General features: G+C 38.7%; 1 protein-coding gene across 1 annotated transcript; it reads left to right on the top strand.

Moving 5' to 3' along the window:
• The first annotated feature begins 758 nt into the window (after window positions 1-758).
• Window positions 759-22849, top strand: scara3 (scavenger receptor class A, member 3). The gene is made up of 12 exons (XM_063495326.1): window positions 759-1229; window positions 12993-13028; window positions 13840-13884; window positions 14974-15093; window positions 17412-17492; window positions 17937-18055; window positions 18145-18389; window positions 18852-19071; window positions 19351-19439; window positions 19674-19866; window positions 20233-20410; window positions 20514-22849. The coding sequence occupies exons 1-12, from the start codon at window positions 1223-1225 to the stop codon at window positions 21005-21007; spliced, it is 1827 nt and encodes a 608-aa protein (XP_063351396.1). The 5' UTR covers window positions 759-1222; the 3' UTR covers window positions 21008-22849.
• Window positions 22850-23344: the final 495 nt, after the last annotated feature.

Here is a 23344-nt window from a genome sequence, read left to right as displayed (position 1 = left end):
AACAGTTAATAGACCCTCTGTTCTGAACTGCAGCTCAGACTAATTATGTGATGAGACTTTTTCATTTCCTGCCTTTCAAAACTAATACAGTTATCTATTTATTTAACAGTAAACAGCTATATTAAACTGCACAGTGAGTGCAGGAGAGGGAAGACAGAGCGAAAATTGTAAGTCTGACAGACGGCCACTGGAGCTGCCTCGTCAGCTGATTGGCCGGATGTGTGTGTGTGTGCGCGCGTGTGTGTGTGTGTGTGTGTGTGTGTGTGCGCGTGTGCGTGTGTGTGTGTGTGTGTTGGTGCGAGAATTACACCTGCTGTTAGTCTAACTCACTGGTAGTCAAGGTTAAGGGGAGCAAACTGAGAGGACTGCAAACTGGTGCCAGGTCTGGATTATGGCTTTGACATGTGTGTTGTAGTGTGTGCACTGGTGTGTTTTCAAAGAAACTGTTTTCCTGTCTCACAGGCCAAGGCCACAGATATTCAAGGTGCTCACTCCACTGTGTTCAGACATTTGTTAGCAATTAGCCTCGGCCACAAAACTGACATTCAACAAAACACACGGACCCTCCCTGCCTCTCTCTCCCCCTCCCTTTGCCTTTGCATTCTGTCCTTTTCCCTGTCCCTCCCTCGTTTTTTACTTTCTTTGTTTCCCTCCCATATCTCTCTCTCTCTCTCTCTGCCTCCCTGCCTCCTTGCTTATATCTCTCTTACCAATCTTATGCTTTCTCTTCATCCTGCCATGCTCCAGTTGTCCCTCCCTCTCTAAAGTTACACATGGTTTCTGTCTAAGGAGGTTTAGCTTTCTCAGGCTCTGGATGGGAGAGGGATGATGCCAGAGAGCTGCAGACAAATGTGCAAAAGTTAGATGAGCTTTGATCACCTACCTTCAGCATTGACAAATTTTTCAGAATATTTCCAATAATCCAGAGATTGCATAGTTATTTTTTTCTAAATTTGAACAAAGATTGTTTTATTCTTCACTACATTGGATGTGAATGAACGTCTTTTGTGCATGATTTGCTTCTTTTTTTTCAAATTTGGAGGTGCTTATTTTTTATCACTTTCTCTGGAAATTTGGTCACCACTGGAACGATGCGCATGAATGACCCATTGGCACACTGCTGACTACTTCTGCTTTTCCTTTGCACTTGATTTTGAGAAGAAGAAAAAAATAGACTGCAACAAGTTGGCAATACTGCAGACGATATCTGGAGCCAGAAATCATGAAAGGTAAAGAGACTTCACCTACAACATTACATCTTAGCATCTAGAAATGCAACTTTGTCCTATTTCACCAACTTTTGAATATGCAAAAGATCCATCTTATGAAAACATAGGTGAATTTCCCAGTGTGGAAAACACTTAGAAATGTAGTGAGAAACATTATGTCTCATGGTGAGATGCAGACAGGCACCTGCGCAGGGCACTAGCAATCACATATGCTTCTCATCATCTCTGAAACCTGGCAGTGCAGATCCTGAGAAAGTGCACGTGTATTGTTGTTGGATGTGACACTTTGATCAGTCATCTTTAAATCTCTATGTGTACATGCGTGCACCACAGCCTGGTCTCATAAAACTTTAGATAATCTCTAACCATGCCAATCTACTGCAGATTGACTTAATATTCTGCTTAAGATAGGGCGGGTGAAAATATACGAGTTGAATTTGAGTATTTTTACAACAGTCTATGCAAGGAAAACTGCCAAGGGCTGTGAAGAAAGCAGAAGTACTTAGATAGTTTCCAGAGATACAGTATGCACAGCAGTCACATGGGGGAGTGGATACCGAGGGAATGACTGAGCAGGAGTGAGAGGGAGAAGCCAAACAGGACTAACAGCTTGAAAATACGTGGAGATGTCCTCACATATTCTTTATCATAACTGATAATTTGTTTGTTTTACTTTGAATGATTTCTTTTAACTTTCAAGGTTTATGTTTACCATATAAGAAGAGTATATTTAGTGGAAATATCAATCTCTACCTCTAACTGGTACATCGAGCTTAAATGGGGGAGAAGCTGCACATGAACCACAGGGGGACACAGCAAATTAACTCCAAGAACAGTACTCTTCTCAGCCACACAGTGCAGGAGGTCTGTTAGTGGTTTCAGTCCAGCCCAGCCAGAACAAAACATGCTGCCTCATACATTCCTCCCAGAATGGAGAGGAGGGGGAGAGTCCAAAAACAAGGAGGTGGAGGGAAAGGAAAAGCAGGCAGACAGGTGTATGGCTGGCAAAGCAAAAGGAAAGAGTGAGCAAAGTGGAGGCCTGAGAACATTTTCATGTTCTCAGTGCAATTTTTGCTGTGGAAGCTTTATATAAATTTACAGTCAAAGCATCGTGAATTTGAAGTGAAAGAAGAACAAGGAGACTGAGTATCTGGAAGCTGTGTTGGCTTCTTGTCACTGTATTCAGAGTGCGTTTCCTCATTTGTTTTTACTAGCTTGGATTCATAATCTAAATGTTTCTCCTGGGCATTTTCATGTTTTCACACTAGAGCTAGCAGCACAAAAATGTTGAACGTGAAGTTGAATGTGCAACTTGATCTTTAATTAAGACCTTAGCAACATTATAAGTTCCAGCTATAACAGCGGCTGTTTGTTTATTTTTCTCCCCTTTTCTCACCACTTTTATGTGTAAACAGAGCTTAATTCTTTCACTGCATCACAGTTTGGATACTTGCATTACTGGACTTCGATGGACCATGTGGACTACATACTAACTTGTTTATGAAAAACCTTTGACAGGGTCATACTGTCTCACATTGAACATGACATGTTGTGATACTTGCCGGAAATGGGAGCTGCAGCCTAATTTTGTAATCACTTGCAACTTGTTGAGCCCCTGACTGCACAAAATACTAGATTCTTCTAGTTGTAGTTGACAGTTTAACTCACACAAACACAAACAATGCCACAACTAAGGTAACGGCAGTGCCCGAATAGAATTTGATACTGAATTTGTCAGACCGACAGCAAAGCCTGCTGCTACTGACTGAAATGTTGCTCTCTTTCCATGCCACACCCAAAACAAAACCAAAAACTCTTGTTTACCATTTTAGTGTAATAATAATAGCATTAATTACCTTTATTTCTACATCTCTCAGTATCTCTCAAAATCAGAGTTACATGCTGCTTCCTAGAATTGACAAAAAATAGCATTAAAACATTCCAAAATCCGCAAAATGAGCTAAAATAAGAACACAAGAGAACAAATTTAAGATGACATGATTTAAAAAACAACAACCCAAAAACAAATACAAAAGCCAGTCTATAGCTACATATAGATTTTTTTAGGTTGTTTAATATTAGCTGAAAAAGTTTGTTCCACAGCATTGGGCTTAAAACTGTGAAAACATAGTCCCCCTTTGTTTTAAGCCTGGGCGGTCAAACCTGTAACAGTAACTACAGTAACAGTAGCTCAGTGTAGCTCAGGTGGTAGCGCCACCTACTAACTGGAAGGTCAGTGGTTTGATCCCACTCTGCGCGAGTGGGTGTGAATTGGTGAATGAGGCAAGTTGTGTAAAGTGCTTTAAGTGGAAAAGTGCTGTATAAGAACAGGTCCATTTACCATCTTTTGGGTATGTGGCAGTACATGGTGTTAGACATTTTGAGATGGATAAAATGGAGCCATACGATTAACAGATTTAAAAGTAATCAGCAAAATCTTAAATTGCATTCTGTAGGGAATGGGAGGCCAGTGTCATATACACTATAAATGAGAAACTCACTGCATCATTTAGGCATGTATACAGTGAGTTTCAATGGCAATGGTAGTTGAAGATAAAAACATTAAATTCTGTGTGTGTTTACAGCAGCTTAATTGACAATGTCAGTAAAAACAGCAAACTATAATAAAGCAAAAACACGACTAGTAAGTGTAGACCTTTATGAACAAGAATGTTTTGAGTCTGTTTTTAAATGTTTGCACAGATGCACAGACATATCTGATCTCAACTCAGTGATCACAGTGGTCGAATCTGGAGGAGATGAGGGTGTGAATAAGCTGTCATATTACATAGACGAACTAGTCTGGCCTCAGCCATGTTTCTAATCTCTGCAAACAAGACTGGACGAGACTTTAAACACACTAGTTGAAACTAAGACGATGATGAAAAAACACCCAGGTGTCAAGCAGATTAATTTGAATGGATTCTTAGTTATCCCAGGTAGGGAGAGATGCAGCTAATGTAGCTAATTTAACTAATAGTTATTCTGTTAGCTTTGCAGGTAAGTTTTTGGACTCTGAGGTATACTGGATTAATTTTTATGAGTTTTAGATGAAATCTTTACAGAGATATTATTATTTAACAGCATTTTGATCCATTACTGTTTTGTTTCTTATGCTGCTGTTGTTTTTAGTCGAGCCAAACAAAGGCATTCGAGTTTTTGTAGTACCAGTTTTTGTGGTGCAGCCTATTTTGATTTGGTACAGTTGAGCAAACACTGGTTTAGTGTTAGACTGGTTTAGTGTTAGACTCCAGAACATTAGACTCCAGAACAAAAAGAATAAAAAAATGAAAAATGATGTCCAAGCTGTCAACTGTACACTTTGGCTAGAAAACTTTTGGAGTGAAAAGATGAAGAAATTATTATAAAATCTGAGGGTGAGTAAATACAGAAAGGCTTTGAAAATACACAGTTGTTGAAGATTGTACATTTCCTTTGGCCTTGCAGTCTTACTGTATAAAACTAGCCAGGCCTTTCTTGCTTCTTTTTTTTACTTTCTCAGCCTGGTTTTCCAAATCAGTTTAATCTAGAAAAAACATGATCCATTTACTGGATGTTAACTTCAAAGATCTTGTGTTTTACTGCCTAACCACAATAAAAGAGTGCTCTATTGAAATGGCTTTTCTATACATTCTGGTTCACAGTTCGCAGCAACATATACCGACCATTTACATTCTTTTGCAGAAACCACGCATTCCAGTCACAGGGCACCTAAATGGCTGAGATGTCAACAAAGCTTTAGAAAGGGACTCATTTGACTTTATGAGTTGTGGTCAAGACCTCCACTCTGATCTGGAGGAGGCCCCATCTCCTAACTCTGGTTCCACTTAAGGCTTGGATTTGCAGGAGGAGGAGATTTTACTGGTCAAAACAGCAGAATGAACCAATGAAGGATGGGAACATGAAAAACTATTATGATGTGGAGTGGGCATCTCTATTTGAACAGAAAATTGGATCATGCAGTGAGTGATGTGGGGAGGTCACAGGGCATACAGAGCCTGTTATTTACCGAGGATAACATTTTGCACAATGCCTGTAGCGAAAGTAAAGTCCAAAGGGAGAAAAAGGGTGGGTATGGGGTTTGGAAAGTCCAGAGCCCCCTGAGATAAAACCTCAGCAAAGGAACCACAAACATGAAGTGGTGCTGATGGTTAGCTGAATCAAATACAGGCGTGGTGCTGCTTTCACGGACACCAAAAGTCAGAGAGTAAAAGATCAGAACAACATCCTGAGATCTGACTGTTAGACTTCAGGAAGTTTATATTATCCACAACCTTTCTTCTGCACACTTTTCCCTTAGAAGCATATCAGGGACACAGGAAAGGCTGTTCAAAACTGCTAGTGTTGATATTTTCATAGTTTTTATGGTTGTTCATTGTACACCATCTACACATGAGGGCTTTGACAGCAACAGGCTTTACCTGTGGATGCTTGTCTGCATGACTCAGTAGTTTTTGTCTGTGGCTTTCATGGTTTGGGAAAGATTAGGGCTAATCTTAAAGCTACAGCATAAAGCAATGCCCCCAAACCAGTCCACCGAGAGGTGGCTTTCAGAGTTTGGTGTGGAAGTTTAGCTGATCTCTGCTCCATCCAACACCTGTGGGATAAATGGGAATGTAGACTGCAAGACCACTTTGTGTGAACAGGACCAAGAAAAACTTTGCAAGAAGAATGGAGGCTGTTGTAGCAGCAGATGGTTTTTGGCATTTCTGGCTGTGTTTTATAATCTTTATTCCTATTGGTGTTCACACTGAGGACATGAACTATTCATTGTGCACAGAAATACCAAATGTCTCAAATATCTCTCAAAGAATGTCCAAAATATAAATATGTTTTGATTGTTTTGTACTTTTATTCTTATTTTTATTCTTGTTGGACACGGAGTATATAATGTATCTATTTCCATTTCTAGTCCTTGGTTTATGATTGTTTTCTGATTATGATGCATCTTTATGTTGCATATTCTGTCCATCACATGTTTCCTCTAAAAAAGCAAAGAGTTCAGTTTAAACTGCATTGATGTTTGTTTACCTAAACTGTGTAAATCCGTTGTATATAATAAGGTTCACACATTTTTAAACACTTTTTTTTTTAGCTGTTTAACAAAACATACTAAAGTCATATAATGAGTATGGGCTTTGCTTTAATTTGAAAGATTGTAAACAAATATTGTATTAACCACCATGCCTTCACAGCCATTTTTATACACAAGTGGCTCAAAATACTTATTTTAAATACTTTGTCAATGATCCTTTGTGAATGAGGTCTTTGAAGTTTGGAATCAGGGGACCACCAAAGAATGGGATTTCTACTATGATGTTTTTCCAGGCCTCTAGTGCTTCTCTCCTAACTCTAACTCCTCATTTTCCATTTCTTTGTTTGTCTTTCTACCTTCAGCTTTCTCTTTTAAGTGAAATCCATTCTTGATCGATTTGAGATCAGTTGATTAACTCCAGCGTCGCTGAATATTTCACCTCCTATCTTTCAAAAATCCCTGGCTTGCTTTTGCTGTATTTGTTGGGTCATTACCAATCTGTGCTGTGAAGCACCATCCAGCCAACTTTGCTGCAGCCAGCTGAATCTTCCTGGTCCTGATCTTAGTTTAATCTGTCTAACAAGCGCTGTTACAGAACTGCTCTAACTGTCTAATCCTCTAACTGATAACTGAGGAATGTTCTGAACTATTTTCTATAGTGAAGTATCGTATTATACACTTTTTTATAAATAGAAAATTGACATGGCTTCCTCCTGGATAAAGCTCGACCACCTTGCTTGACCATGGAAAGCATCCTATGATCATCCACGACCTTCGTCCTCTGTGGACCTCAAACTTTTTTTTATGCAAATAGCCACATTCATTAAATAACTGTGACCTGAATATGTTTTATACACAAATTGTGCTTTCACATGTCCAAAAATATATACACCTAACTGCATGTACATTAACAATGCTGAAAACTCTGACTACTCTATATCCATGTAAGGTCTGTAACTCTGTTACATAGGTCACAAGCACAGTTACCATATAATCAGGGCCAGCTGCTTTCATACACCACTTACACCTGGTATATGCATGTGATCAGGATAACTTACCTGCTAGGGGGAAAATGCCCAGTTATGTGAAGTATAAATGCACTAGGATCTGAAAGCAATGAGATTTTTATGGGTGTAAAAGTAATCTGCATGTGATCACATCCTCAGGGAGAAAGGTCTAGTCAGAGATCTAACCCCTGACTGCTGCTGAGTATGCCTGGGATGTACTGGAACGAGCAGGAGGATGGGGTACCTATGTACAGGTGTCCATTACCACAGCTGTTTAGCAGCATGGATTACCTACATAATACCCTTCAGAAGGTTTTATTGTTTTGGTTGATTTATTAGATAGAAATCCGTTTTTATTTTCTTCACTTTTATCTTATTACACCTCGCAGCAGTTATCCTCTCCCTTAATGATGACATTTGAACCAGCTGAATCAATGTTGCAAGGGTGCTTTTGAATAATCTGACCCTATCAGTGACAGGAAAGCAAAGGGTTTTGTTTTTTTTAATGTGAACTGTTTATGCAGATGCTCTGTGTTTGTTTAATTTGCAGGGAAATGCTTTCAGACCATAGGTGGTAGGTTTGTGAAGCACAGCAAATTAATAAGACTGCCTTTCCACTGAACCAAAACATGCTTTTAATATAGCAGGGCTGTGTTGTGCTGCTGTCAGATCAGCTCAGTTCTGGTCTGTGTGTGTGTTGGACACGACAGCTTCCCCACTAACGAGACAGACATAAGAGGGGTTTTTTTTCCACTGAGAGAAGCGAAAACACGACTAAAAAAAAGCGCAAGTCAAAGGAAGCAAAGGAGAGTCATACATGTAGAGTAGTTCGATATTTCTTGTTGAATACAGTTTTAGAATTTGAATTTCAACTTCCAGTAACAGACAGTGTGCTGGCATTCAAACATATTTATACCACAAAAGTCCAAAAAAATTCCAAGAAATTCAGTTTTTCCACCAAGTATGTGCTTTAGTCAGGGTGGGAAGGTCTCTGAACAGGATTTATACCTCTTTTAGACAGACATGAGGGCTCTTCACTAAAACCCCCATTTAAATTTATTACTACTTTTAATTTCACTGTTACAACATGAAGCCAGATGCAAGATTTTTGAGCAATCCGTAATTTCTTTATGGTTTGTGAGGAAAATGGGAGCTATAATTGCACAAACTCTGTTTTTACCTTATGTTGTAAAGTTCTGAACATAAACTTCTGAAAATTTCTTGCTGTTTGCAGGGTTAAATTTAATGTTTTGGCCAACTTAGGTCAGCAGAAGAGACTTCAGAGTCCCAGTTTAACTAGTAGTAGTTATAGTGGAAATTACAAATTCAACAAATGAGTCATGGCTGAAAGATATGGAGGGGACAAGCTGTTAGGCAACAGTGCTAACCACCATGTTACCAGTGTTGGGAAGGTTACTTTTAAAATGTATTCCACTACAGATTACAGAATACATGCCCCAAAATGTATTTTGTAACGTATTCCGTTACATTACTCAATGAGAGTAACGTATTCTGAATACTTTGGATTACCTATTATATTATCATGCTTTTTACAACTACATGAATGTACTATTGCTGTGTGATTTATTACTTTTACTGAAGGTTACTCACCATACCAATACCAACTAGGTTTTTAAATCTTAATATAAATTGAGTAACAGTGAGGTGGACATTAGGTAAGGCTGCACTTTTTGCTGTGATCTTGTATAGAAAACTATTCGCACGAATATAAAACAGATCCGCGGCTCCGAACCGTAGTAAAGGGACCTCTGGCTAATACGTCGGGTTCGTGTCGGGCTCGTAGCCGAAAACTAGCTTTACTTTGTTGTCTGGGTCAGCTTTGCTAGCGAGAGACAGAGAGAGGTGTACAGTCGAGTCTTAATAGCTTACTTACAACTGGGCTCGTCAAGCACTCTTTTTGGCTGCAGTGGTTATTATTATATTTACATGCTTCCAGCTCCCGTTTCTGCTCAGTGACAGCTCGCACATTTCCTTTTTCTCCCTCCCTCGCTCACAGACACATAACGGGTATGGCAGTCCATTCTCCCTGCAGCACGGACTACACTGCCCATGAAGCTACATTCTTTAGGGCTATGCCTGTAACACTCTGCCTATTGCCTTCATATTAAATAATTTTTGTGAATAATTTTTTAAAATATTTCTTCACGTCATTATGCAGCCGCAAGTAGGGGTGACATGGGCCGCGAGATTGAGACACAGGCATTAGAGCTTCTTAATGCTTGTTTTGTTTGGGGTGTGGAAACCAAAAATAGAGAGAGCATAGCCGAACATATGAAACAGAAAAATACTGCCGTGTAATCCCTTAATTTCAGCAAAGTAACTGTATTCTGAATACCACCTTTTTAAATGGTAACTGTAACGGAATACAGTTACTCATATTTTGTATTTTAAATACGTAACGGCGGTACATGTATTCCGTTACTCCCCAACACTGCATGTTACTATGTAATGATTTATTTAATGATGTTTTTATTTAACCCATTCTGGCACTTGTGGCCCTCCATACAGCACAGAAATCATGAAATAATTAATTAATTAAAATGGGAAATAATTAATTGAAATAGTGACATCAATAAATGCATCAGTAATTAATTAAAATTGCCGATAAATAATTAAATGATTTGAATTAAACAAATTGAACTTAATTTAACTGATGACATGTTCAATCAATTATTTATTTATAAACACAGTTAATTCACTTTGGCACTTGCGGCCCTCCATACATGTTTGGTTTTAACTTATAATGAGCGTTAGAGAAAAAAAATACCAGTAAGTGCCAAGTGTTGCAGGTATTTAGTTAAACAAGCACAGGCTGCAGATCACATCGAACACTTCAGTAACAGCTACACATTTGTGAAAGCTAATGACAAAGATTTTCTGCTGATCAGAGTAGCTGGCCACCAGGTGCAGATTATTATAAAAAGTCTTTCTTGCCACTGTAAGCATGGCCTCAGTCCATAATAACCTGAAGTTCTTTCTCTCACTCTTTCCCCTTTCTACTCCCTCCCCTTTCCTCTGCCTCCACCCATCCTTATGTCAGCCTCAGTGTTTTGTGACTTGTCCACCCAGACCTGACCTCAGCCATTTCAGCACTGACTCACATAAACATTTACCTCATTGCTGCTTTTGCAAGTGTATACTTTCTTCTATCAAAACTTCACTAACATTGTTCTCCAAATAGATCCCATGGTTTAATTTCATTTGACCTAACCTAACATATATTTTCCCTAATTTCATCCAAGCCTAGAATCCCTGTTTGTTTTCTCATTTGTGCCATGTGGAACCAGAACCCAGTCATCTGAGGGCGACTGTGTGTGTCTGCATTACACACACATTTCTTCTTCTTTTTTTTTTCAACAAAAGTTGCACTAAAACCATCTCTCTAGTTAAAAAAATTAATGTCTTACAGTCCACCATTAGTTTAATTCTCCTGCCGTTTTTCTTTTGTCCTATTTTTTCTCACTAGCGGAGGCCAGACCTCGCCTGATGTTGAGATGATGTTGTGGCCAACTGCAGAGATTGATCCACAGCAGAAATTCCCCAACATGTTTTTGCAACACAGAAACATTTAAGGCAGTTTTCACTTATATAACAATGCACAAAAGAGACCAAAGTTATGTTGCACAGTGGAAATCTCAGACCAAACAACTCTTACACCTGCTCATTAGCATGTGGCAAACCTTTCACTAAATGCTGCAACCTCTGACTTTTTTCCCACAGCTGTATTGCACAAAGGAGTAGTTCCTTAAAAACTGTTTTTTTATAGCTCTAAACATTCATTACATAGTCTAAATATATGTCCATATCCTCGTCAAAATGTCACAAAGGAAATACAAGAAATGCTAAGTTGCTGCTGAATAATTTTGTCTGTGACCTGTGTAAGGAAACATTCAGGGACTAATAAGTCACTAACAAAACAGTCAAAGTAATCATTTACTGTCACATTCCAAAAACAATCCATAGAGATGTTTTTCACTCTATGGATTCCACACGAAGACAGGATGGGGGTGCGACAAACACAGCTAACATTCAACCAGGAGACTCTCGCTGCAGATGGCCGCCCCTCCCTGAGCCTGGTTCTGCCGGAGGTTTCTTCCTGTTAAAAGGGAGTTTTTCCTTCCCACTGTCGCTAAAGTGCTTGCTCATAGGGGATCATATGATTCTTGGGTGTTTCCTTTGTATGTATTATTGTAGGGTCTACCTTGCAATATAAAGGACCTTGAGATGACTGTTGTTGTGATTTGGTGCTGTATAAATAAAATTGAACTGAATTGAATTGAGGCTGGAATTGGTCTCATGTTTGGGACCACTTTTAGGTTTCACTTACACATTCATTTTACATTACTCTTCTGATATTTTGTAAGCATAAAAGTTGGTTTAAAATATCTTTTATGACGTTACACACAATTGGAAAATCTTATTTTCTAAGCTTTTCGGGCTCTGATTTGCCTATGTATGTACAGTTAGCTTCCAAGATTGTTCAGGCCTAGAAACAGCTTTTGTGAACTACCTATATATTCCTTTTCTATAGACGCCAAGACACAGATGGTTTATAGGAAATGATATTTTAGAGATACAAACCATCTTGAATGGACTAATGACCTTGTTAAAGAATGTACAATATAAATATTAGATCTGAGTAATAGCAACCTAGAAAAGAAAATCAGCTGAGCAGCCAGTGAAGAAGCCAGAAGATCAAGTCCGCCTGCATACATGGATGTATATAATTAGCCATGTCAGTTGGTATGCAGTTAGCTCATGCTCAAGCCACTTATCCCTCAATTTGCTTGCAAAAGGGTAAGAGCAACAATCCATTTTAGACTCTACAGCAAAATGTTTGATAAACACACGGTATCTGTCCAAGAAACATTACTGGAAAGTCAAATACTTTTAGATGCAAATGAAAAAATATTAAACATAATATGTCAGCAGTCCCACAATCCAGTGTGGCACACTGGATGAAGTCTCCAAAGTATCCAAGCTCGTCAGCAACTTGTCAACTCTTATGTTATTTATTTTATTTTATTTTATTTTATTTTATTTTATTTTATTTTATTTTATTTTATTTTATTTTAATAGTGTATGGTTTTGATTTCCAGCTCCTTTTCTTCAGAAACAGTTTCCCCTGTGGTCAGCATGAGTGATTGCTAAACTTCCAGCTCCACACCCACAGTGTCCCAGGTGCAGTTGTATGCTGCACATTTAATAATGTGCGATAAAGCCCCAGCACTCACTTACAGCTATGAAAACATGAAGTCAAATGCATCTGGGGATTTTTAAGTAATCTAGCTTCATTTGGTTTGTTAGGCACCCTGCGGTCATATCAAGTCATGCTTACTCCAGCCTTTTCCATGACTGTGTGTGATGACAAATGTTTCAGACTCACAACAAACACAACACTCCCACCAGAGTCAGTGCACAGAATCAACAAATTTTCTCATGCTTTGCACCACCATGAGACTGGTTTGTCCTGAGTGAGCAACAATTCAGAGAAAACATCTAAAAAGAACAAAAACATTTTCTGGGACAGCAGCTTCATGCTGTGCGCGCTCGGTACAATGCACACTTCAAGGGAAACAGGGAGGCAGCTGGTTTGTGTGATTTATGAGAGGAGTAATAAAACTTGTTTGTGGCTCCAGAGGAGCTGAATTTCACTCAGCTTCATTTTTTAAATGTCTGCTTTTTGTCTCTCTTTGACAGACAACTATGGTGGATATGAGAACCAGCTTTTCAAAGGTAATGATCAAGCTCTTTTGTTGTCCTTGGTGAAGAGCCATGGATGTGAACCAGTTCATTATGCACGATTGTCAATTTGCCCTCACTTGTATTCACATTCTGTAGACACAAATGTAACACTGAACAGACGCAGGTTTAATTTTCTCCTGAGAAATCAAGTTAACTGGTCTCAGAGAAAAGCAAATAAGCCATGTGCTGTATTCATGTTACTTCTTTCTGACTTGTAAAAGCAGTGACATTGACATCCAGATCATAACTACAAGTAGGATTTTTTAAAAGCTCCTGGTAAGAAGCCTCGGAGAAACCTCAGTTTTATTGGACAGCACGTATACAAGCTGTCAGGACCCAGTCAGTTAATTTAAGGGTCCCTTGGTATACTGTTTTACCTGCTGGGTTTCTCCACAAATCATGCTGGATATCTTTGGAATAAAAATGGTCTTTCTGCCTATACTGGAGGTTATGTGGCTCCGTTGATATAAACCACATTCACACTGAGTTTAAATAGTGGCCTCAAGTAAACTTCTCGGCCGATGTAATTACATCCATAGCCTGTGAGATTTATCATAAGAAACCATATGATTACAGCTCTTTTTAATAACAAGTGTCTGGAAGCTAGCCTGTTTAATGGATCAATGTTGACAATTCAGATATGAAAACTTATCCATCACCTTTCAACCCTTATGTGCTTCTTTTAAGGCCTTTCTATTACATGGGATGAAGATTTAAAGAATTGAAAATGACATAATGATGAATAAAACTTGTTTTTGTTTTGAAAACAACTTCTTTTGTTTGCATTTTCTTTGTTCTTCAGAGGAGGACTTCACTGGAGAGGAGGAGGAAATGCCTTCATTTAGAGGTAAGGGCCACATGAACAAATCTAACAATGAAATACAGCATCATCATAGGATGGGCTTTTTTTTTCTTCCCCCAGCAGTGACATATTGTGTACAAATTGTAGGTTTGGTGAGTTTGTTATGTTAAAAAGCTCCAGTCCAGTAATACAGTTTTAAAATATGCCTAACGTCAGTCCAATCAACCCTTTATTTGTAGTTGAAATCATACCAGTTAAGTTACAATTAACTGAAGCATTTTAGCAAACAAAAAAAAAATGTTATTCTTAGAGAATAAAATACCAGATGTGAACAATTTTCAAGTTTTATATCAGTTTTAGCTTTGGGACACCCTGACGAGAATTATTCACTATATGCTGACTAAATAGATCAGTTGCATCAGTCGAGTCAATAAATGGCAGAATATTGACAAAAACCCCTCTAAAGTAGCACATTCAGAGATGAGCTGAACATCGTTAGACAATAGAGGCTGAAGAGCACATTTGTTTCTCAGGAGTTGATTGAAAATGAAAAAAAGAACAAAAAAATAATGGAGTTACATTTTCTATGCATATATGAATACAAACACAACTGGAATAGTTGTGTGTCTCTCATATTAACACTAAGATGATACTGAATAAGTCAGTTTGGTGTTATTCCTGTTGCCCCCAAGCGGGAGAAAATAAATAAAATTAAAAGATTTAAATGTTAAAATCACGTGCTGATGAGCCAAAACATCATGACAGTCCCTGCAGCCGAATCTGATCTGTCCCACTAAGAACTTTGGAGATGATATCTTGGACCAGGGTATTAGCTGTAGATATTTTGAATACTATACATATCAGTTCAACATGTACCTCCAGTATCTGCCAACTAAAGGCTCCGACAAGCCTTACATTTTTGGAGATGCTTCAGTCTCTGCCTTAAGAACGTGGTTTCTATGTTTTAGCTAGTATTGTTTATGTTTTGTTTAACTAAAGAATCTGGATACTTCTTTTATGAGCGGTTAATTTTACAGTAGATACAACTAAACGATCAGATCAGAAAATCAATTTTGTTTTTCGTTTGCTAATTTACTCACTTTGTTGACTTTGTTCGTATGATTTGATCTCCAGGTCGTAGTCGAGGTGGCTGCGTGCGGTGCCAGCAGAGCCATTCTCTTCAACTGGCTGTCAAAATCCTCTACGGATTTGTTGCCTTCCTAATCATAACTGTTGCGGTGCTGGCTTCACTTGGTGAGCTCGACTTGACTTTTGATTTGCTCTAAATGAAAACACAGAGGTCTTCCTCATGCAGAGATTGGTTGGACGCATTCAGCTCTCTGCATTAAAATGAGTGAAAAGCACATCAGATTTCTCTACATACATTTTAGTTGCCTGAATAGTGCACTCCCCAAACTCCCATAGATCAAGTGAATGTGTTCCTGGATTCTGTTGCCCATGTTTTACCTGACAGTTACTCAGCAGCAGCAGGTGCTTTTTACATCAGCATCACTTTTTATTGGGCTTGAAAGCCGTAAATCTTTATGGTTTACAATTGTTCAGGGACATCAGAGGACAAAGTCAGGCAAGAAGTGATTCAAAATCCCTCAACACACAGAAGGCTGCATTCAGATACACATCCTAATAAAGCCAAGTTTTGAATTAGGTGTGCCACAAAATGCGTGTGGGCATTTTGTGTAATTTTTCATTTGCACGTGTGCCGGAAACCTGGACGGAGTGTGCATGTTCATCATCTGCCATCAGCAAGTGGTTTCAGCGAACATTTGGTTGTTAGGAAAAACCACTTTTTAAGTAGGGGATTTTTGAGCCCTTTATGCTTAATTTTCTTCCTTTTAGACCATTTCTGCACCTAATATTGTTTTTTTATTTTGTGTAAAGAAAAGCACACAAATCAGACACCATTCATTTTCAATGTAGGATTTAAACCACAGTTAGTTAATAGTTTTAGCAGAATATCAGTTGGAAATATGCCTATGATTTTTCTTCAGTTTTCTCCCTTTATATTTACAAAAATACTATTTTACTTAAGCAAACTGTTCCCCCATAAACTGTTTCAAACTCTAAAAAGAGGAAACCTCAAGTATTTCTCTTTTTTTTCTAATTCATACAGAGCTACACTGAAAATCAAATGCATATTTTACCATTTGTTTTTTCCACTGTAAAGGACAATTAGCTGACTAATTTGACAGCTGATACTGTTGCAACAGGTTCTCAAATCGCAAAAAGAATTAAAAACAAGCTTTTTCATTTCTAATGTTTATGTCACAGGACATACTAAAAAAATATCACCTTTCCTTTAAAATGTGATCATCAGCAAGTTTAACCACCTCTTTAAGGGCAGTTTTGGAAGTTTGCTGTATATCTTAACACATTGTTGCAATTTTCCCAGGACTGAATGTCCAAGCAAATTCACCCAAAGTTTAGACTGTGCAATAGCCAGAAAGATTGCAAAAGACCCAAGAGCTACATCTCAGACTCTACATCCCTCATTTGGTATGTTACATGTTAAAGGTAATGACAACGCAATTAGAAAAAGACTGAACACGTATGGCTTGTTTGCAAGGGTTGCCAGGAGTCTTGCTAGGAGAAATCCAATTCTTTTTAAAAAGAGCACGACAGCATGGCTTAGGTTTGCAAAATACATTTGAATAACACACACTGACACTGTGTCAACGTCCAGTACAGCTGTGCAGCACCAAAGTACTAAAACTTTAATACCATTAGAAGAAGTCATGCACTTGGCCGCAAATCCCATCCGTGAATATGCACAAGAAGAGAAACAGTAACCTTTGATATTCAATTCCCTGCTGAACATCTGTTTTTTAGCAACAGTTTTTTTTCTGCACAAAATATGGACTCAAGTAACACAGTTTTACCCCTTTATGGAAAAAATAGTTTGGGGAATGAAATGTGTTTTGTCACACTGAAAGCATTATTTTGAAACATATGCCACCAGATGCATACCCCTGCATACCCATAAAAAAAAGATTTACTCATTCACATTCATACATTTAAAATATATTCTGTTGCTTCAACGAATAGAAGAAGCCACAGGCCATGTTCAACTGCGCTGTTACATCAGCTAGTATGTGCACATGTGGAAGCATTTATATATGCAAACAAACTACAGAACGGCCTCTAATAATCCCCTGGGTCAAAGCTTAGGATGTTAAAAAGCTAACTGTTGCTAAACTGCTGTTAGTCACTTGGGAAATATGTTGAGGGATTACAACCTGACCAGCTGGATAAACCATCATTCATAATTAGTGTTTTGGCCAATGAAAACTTTAGGTGTTTTGTTGTCAGGGCTTAAATTACAACTTCCTGTTTTTACTCCTTTAAATATCTCTTATTTCCTGTTAACACCAAGTTACTGCTGTTAATTATTTCCTCCTTACATGATTAAATCTAATGATTTCATTCCCCATTTACCCCAGAGCACTCGGATCACTCACTATTATTGTTCCTTCACTTATATATAAGTTATAAATATATATATATATACTGTTTAAAATACTTTGAATTATTTATGTGTAATTCTGTGTACTCAGTGTTCAGGAAGGTGGACAGCCTCTCTGAAGAAGAATCAGCTTACTACAAAAAGATCACAAAGGTCCAGCAAGGAATAGAGGGTAAAGTAACTTTTTTTTAATACTCACTTTGAGCTTATAAGAACTATGAGAAAATATCAAGGATTTTTTTCCCCCCAGCTTGTTCTTGCACATTTATTGAATTGAACTGTTTTACTTACATTCCTACCAACTTCTGGGATTTTATATATTCCTAAAAAAGCTTTAATTGCATTTCAATTTAAACATGACAGGAGTTGACTGTCTGTGAATATTATCACATGGATCAGCGCATTTTTAACGTATTTAAATTCAGGACATTTTACCTTACAAGCTTCAACTGATTGTTTAGCTGTTTGATACATTAGTTTCCTTCTTCTGTTCACTCAGTTACACATTAAGAATTTGGTTGTGTGGTCAGCTGTCAAATACAGTAATTTAGAGCAGCTATCAACCCTGCTTCTTTTCCTGTGACATTCACGTCCTTATTTTAACCTCCCGTCCCAGATGTGAGGGCCACATCTAACTGTTCAGGCTGCCTGGATGCAACTCTGTACAGTGAGGAGATCAGCAAGCTGAAAAAAGAGTTTGAAGACATTCAGAGAATGATACTGGCACAGGAGCAGGTATGGTGGCCCTCAAAAAAGCTCAAATAATAAAAGGGGACCAGTAGTTTAAAGCTCAAAGAAAATTTACCACCATTGTTCTTCTCCAGGTCTTGGACCAAGCCTCCCAGAACCAGGCCACACTAAAGGATACAAGTAACCGGCTGACACGTGACATCCAAAACCACCTTATGTCAATCAAAGTTCTCAATCAGTCACTGGAAAGGTACCTGGATCGGGTGGAGGGCTGGAAGGACGTGGTTGAAGAAACTCAGGAGAAGATAAAAACACTGCTGGAGGATTCGTTTGACATCAAAGCTACAGCGCATCAAGTTAATACAACAGTGGCACACAGGTGAATGAAAAGCTGAGAAAGGACAGATGTGACTAGATCATACACTTAATGGAGCATGCTCAGTGTTCAGATTTATGAATGGAGGAATGCATTTTGCAACACCAGTAACCTTAAACTTTACAGCATCCACAGTCTGCCGGATTATTTCAGTTTTTCCTTAACTCTACGTGTATTCACCTTTAAGGGTGATGCTCATTTATAACTCAGTGTTTTTATTCTTGCACTCTACTAGAGTAGCTTTGCGCGATTCAAGGGTCATAATAATCCTGATTTAGGTTATATTGGGCCTTGGTGCAGTTCTCAATACATCCAAAGTTCTTGTTGGTTGCCCCTGATAAACAAATTATTAGAACATCATGTACTTGTGTGCATATGTGTCTGAAATAACTGTATCAGGGATATTTGCCCTTATTATCAACACTGCTGCTAACTCCCATCTTCTGTGATCCCTCTACCTATTAGTACACAGTGGATAGATGCCCTGCAGAGAAAGGCGGATGAGGACATGTATGTCCTCCATAAATTAACCAGTGACTGGCAGAACTACAGCCGGGTTCTGAGTGCTATCAAGTCCAACACCAGCAGCACAATGCAAACCATCCGCTTCCTACAGAACAACATCGTAGCAGATCACCAAAGGATCGCCATATCCACTGAGCTCTACTATGATCTCACTCACCAGGTTAGTGCATTTGTAAGCTTGATTGTTCTTAGATATTCATAAACAGACTGTGTTAAATAAAAAATCATTTATAATAGAAGAGATATGGTTGTTTACATGGCCATAAATCAGTTAGGAGGAGCAGTTATCTGGATTTAAATTGATTCTAAGTTCCCTTGTCCTTTGGAGAATCAAACGGTCAATTTGCAGCTGGACAGTCTAATCCCTTGTAAATCAGTAAATCAAGCAATTTGGGGACGTGTGAGGATAGGATCCAGATTGTTTGGGTGTTTTCTACAGGTGATGAACTTACAGATGCAGCTAGACAACGTGTCAACATTCACGGATGAACATGAGGAGAACATGCATGACCTTACCTACCATTCAAGGTAACATTCAAAACACTCAATATCCTTACACTGACTTTCTCATGTTAAGGCTTAATATACTATCAACTTCCTGATTTTTACATTAGTCTGATTTATGTGAAAGTTAAATACTGAAACAAGTCTGTGGGTGGAGTGATGTTTACACATCATGAAGTCTATTATATGTGTATATATTTATTTATATACACAAAGAGACATATCATTCCAGTCAGCACAAACTTCTGTCCTCTTTAGGTACTATGAGAACCGGACGGGTGAGCGGTTCTCTGCCTTGGATGGTCGCCTGAACTCTATTGAGATGGAGATTGTCTCAATCTCCTCCAGCGTCAATGCTACTGTGAGCCACGTCCAAAGCATGTATAAGTACATCAACACAGAGAGCTCGTCATGCCAGACTCGCCTGGGCAGACACACCGATGAACTGCAGGTTGCAAAAAACACAACAACTATATTGTCGTTTTTGGAATTATTTCTAGAGACCAAGCTTTTTTACCGAAATGCTGAAACATATGGCAGTTTCTGTCTGGGTCGTACTAGTTGTCCAATACTAACAGCTTTCAGATTTAGAGTCAGCAAGTGAAAATTCTTAAAGTACACACAAAAGACTCCCAGCAGCAAAATGCTTGTTGACCAGTGTAATTTGCATGATCACTTGGGCTAGTTAGTTAGCTTTAAGGTTAGTTAAGCTGATTTTTGATTTGCCACATAAACTTCTAATATTTAGCCCTTCCATTGTTAAATTCCAACTGCTTCTCATTATCTATGTGCCCCCCTCCTCTCTTTTTTTATGCAGAACTTGAACAACACAGTCTTGCTACTGCTGCACTTAGCTGACACTCTAAGGCAGCAGAACTTGTTGCTGAATGTCCGACTGGACATGGACGTCAGGAATTTGTCTATGGTGATGGAGGAGATGAAACTAGTAGATGTTCACCATACACAGCTAATACAGAACTTCACTATACTTAAAGGTGGATGTTGCTGTGTATAAACAACAAGAATAGCAAAGAATGCTTTGCATTGCTTTGTTTTGTTTTTTCCTTTTACATTTACAACACCATCTGTTGTCAACAGGCGCTCCTGGACCCCCAGGACCCAAAGGGAACCGTGGTGAAAGTGGCCCAAAAGGACCCATTGGGCTCACTGGCAGCAAAGGTGACCGAGGCCCTATGGGAAATCGTGGACCTGCTGGACCTAAAGGTTCTCCTGGTCCCAAAGGAGTACCTGGTGAAAGAGGCCCTAGTGGCAGTAGAGGGGCACAAGGTAGCAAAGGAGATAAGGGGTCCATGGGTCCACCAGGCCCAAAAGGTGAGAGGGGCCAGAAAGGTGATATGGGTCCCCCTGGTAAAGATGGTCTCCCAGGACCTCCAGGGTCTCCAGGGATCGAGGGCCAAGCCGGAATACCTGGCATTAGCGGGCCAATAGGACCCAAAGGAAAACAGGGACCAGTAGGGCCGCATGGACCACCAGGAGCCTCTGGACCTCCAGGCTTGCCGTGCAGTCATGACCGAATCAACAACCCCACACAAGGGACTGTGGCGCCTGCTGCTGGTTCCAAGAGACAATAGAGAGAAAAATGGAGTCAGATGTAATTTGTCTCGTACGAAGAAGTTGAATGGGTCATGGTCCAATGCCCAATTATCAATTTCTATGAAACTGAGGAGGACAATGAAGAACTTAATGAACAAGTGCATCAAATCAAATTTAACATGGGGGAGTTAAAAAGGGTTTTCCTGATCCTGTGCTGAACTAAAAAGGAAGGCCTAAAACTACGACAGAACTGCTATTACAAACTGATCTGTTGGTGAGAAGTCAAAATGACCAAGCCTAAAAGCTGACAGTGTTTGGAAAGACTTTTTGGAAGTGGAATTATACAACAACAACAAATTAATTTACGGAACAAAATAAAAAACTAAATCACAAAATCAGTAGGAATATAAAAAAAGAAAAAAAAACATCCATTACTAAATATGAAGTCTTGCCTGTTTAATGTAGCAGAAGCAAAGAATGTGTTTGAGGTTGTTGTCAAGCCGCTAAAACCTCTTGGGGCATAATAAATGGAAGGGTTGTTAACCACAGATTTGGACTTAAGTAGTGGCGTTTTCCATCCAGACTAGCCAAAGGTTTACATTGTCCTTCACGACTCTATGGAAAAATATCCGCTCGTTCTGAGATTATGTACACATTGCTGACATAACCTTGCCAATGGGGGGCACTGTTATTAAAGTGTCACAATTAAAACCAAAATCAGTTTTCATTGGAGGTTCAGAGCGGGTACTCTGAGAACTCTTTTTCCTTTAGTGGGTTCAAAGGTGATGAATTGTTTTGTTGTGGGTTTATTTTTCATGTGAATGTCTCTTACGTGCAGTGATTAGGTTTTTTTTGTGGTAAAGTTGTTAGTTGAAAATAGTAAAAATGAAAGCTAAAAACAACTGCTGCTGACATTAGAGATCATAATTGTTATAATTCTTAGTGTAAGATAGGAAGCTTGATATCACTCCTACATCTTACAGCATAGAGCTTAAAGTGGTGATAAATCTAGTTTAGCATAAAGACTGGGGACATGGAGGAAAGCTAGCTCAAGTCTTTCCAAGATACAATATGGAAAAAAACAGATTCAGATGTGCTTTTTGATCTTTGGAGATTAAATTAATGCTGTTTTCCACTAGTATTCACTCAGCTTGACTCAACTCTATTCACTATTTTAGTGTCAGTCATTTTGAACACCACCTCAATGTACATGGGGTCGTGATAGCGATGCGGCCGAAAGTCCAGTGACTTGATTTGTATGTGCCACAAGCCCAACACACCAATGGAGGACGCTTAAGTGATGGTATACCTGCTTCTCTGTCTACGGCTTTTTGTCCTTTCTGTGATGGAGTCACTCTCATGACTTATCAAATCACACCATTGGCCAATCAGTCTGTTGATGTCACATTTTCAGATCGACTCAGCTCACTTGGAACGTTGGCCGAGCAGGTACTAAAAGCACCTAGTACCAGGTACTACCACCTAATGGAAAACCCCGAAAAACCGAGTCAAGTAGAGTTGAGCCGAACTGAGTTGTTACTAGTGCAAAAGAAGCAAAAGTGTATCACCTCGTATATGTTGACACTGAGAGAGCTTTATTTTTCTCACATCTAGAAAGAAAGCAAATAAGCTCATTTCACATTATGCGCTACTAATATTTTAAGACGTATGATGCCTGACAGGTCACAGAATTAAAGAAATTTATATAAATTTATCAAGTATTAAAAATAAAAACACCAAAATTAGGGATAATTTTTCTTTACACTTTGATAATAGATATTATGGTTTTTTAATGGTGTTTGGGTCTTAAGAAACACAAATAATCACTGATATGTCAAAGCGAAAGTTTAACAAAAAGAATATCATAAAATGTCTGTAAATCTGGATGATGTAATGAAATGCGACTGGCTTGCATTGAACTTCAATAAATACTTATTGTAGAGTTTCTACCGTGTCAGTATCCTGTTAAACTTCCAAAGATTATATAATGTAAAGAAGGGAGACTGGTTTCATCCTTGCATCAAAACACATGTCACAACCCTTCCCCATTAGATTTTTAAGCCTGATTCAATTGTCTGTATATAGCCTGGTATTTTAACATGGGTATCTATTATCTAAAACACAGATAATTTATACATTTAAAGTCTATAGTGCAATTAGTGCAGTGCAAAGCTGTGCACAAATGAGTCAACAACAAAAAATACTTTTGGAATGTTAAATATCACCTATTTTATACAACCACAAAGCACTGTAAATCAGACTGTTAGATGTGACTATGATCAACAATCTGCACTGATATCTGAGAAAGGCTTGTGCAGCTGTGGACGAAACCAGATGAAAACCTCCCTGCAGAAGACTGTGGCTGCCCTGATCTC

The sequence above is a fragment of the Pelmatolapia mariae genome, linkage group LG15 (genome assembly GCF_036321145.2).
Source record: "Pelmatolapia mariae isolate MD_Pm_ZW linkage group LG15, Pm_UMD_F_2, whole genome shotgun sequence".
NCBI classification, from domain to species: Eukaryota; Metazoa; Chordata; class Actinopteri; order Cichliformes; family Cichlidae; genus Pelmatolapia; species Pelmatolapia mariae.
Note: the sequence above shows the minus strand (reverse complement) of the source record. Positions and strands in the feature narration are given on the sequence as shown.

Bases quoted from the DNA above. Each gene is read 5' to 3' on its own strand.
- scara3 (XM_063495326.1), top strand. The intron at 13,029-13,839 runs GTAATGATCAAG...TTTGTTCTTCAG, and splicing joins TGAGAACCAGCTTTTCAAAG to AGGAGGACTTCACTGGAGAG. The intron at 18,390-18,851 runs GTGAATGAAAAG...TCTACCTATTAG, and splicing joins AATACAACAGTGGCACACAG to TACACAGTGGATAGATGCCC.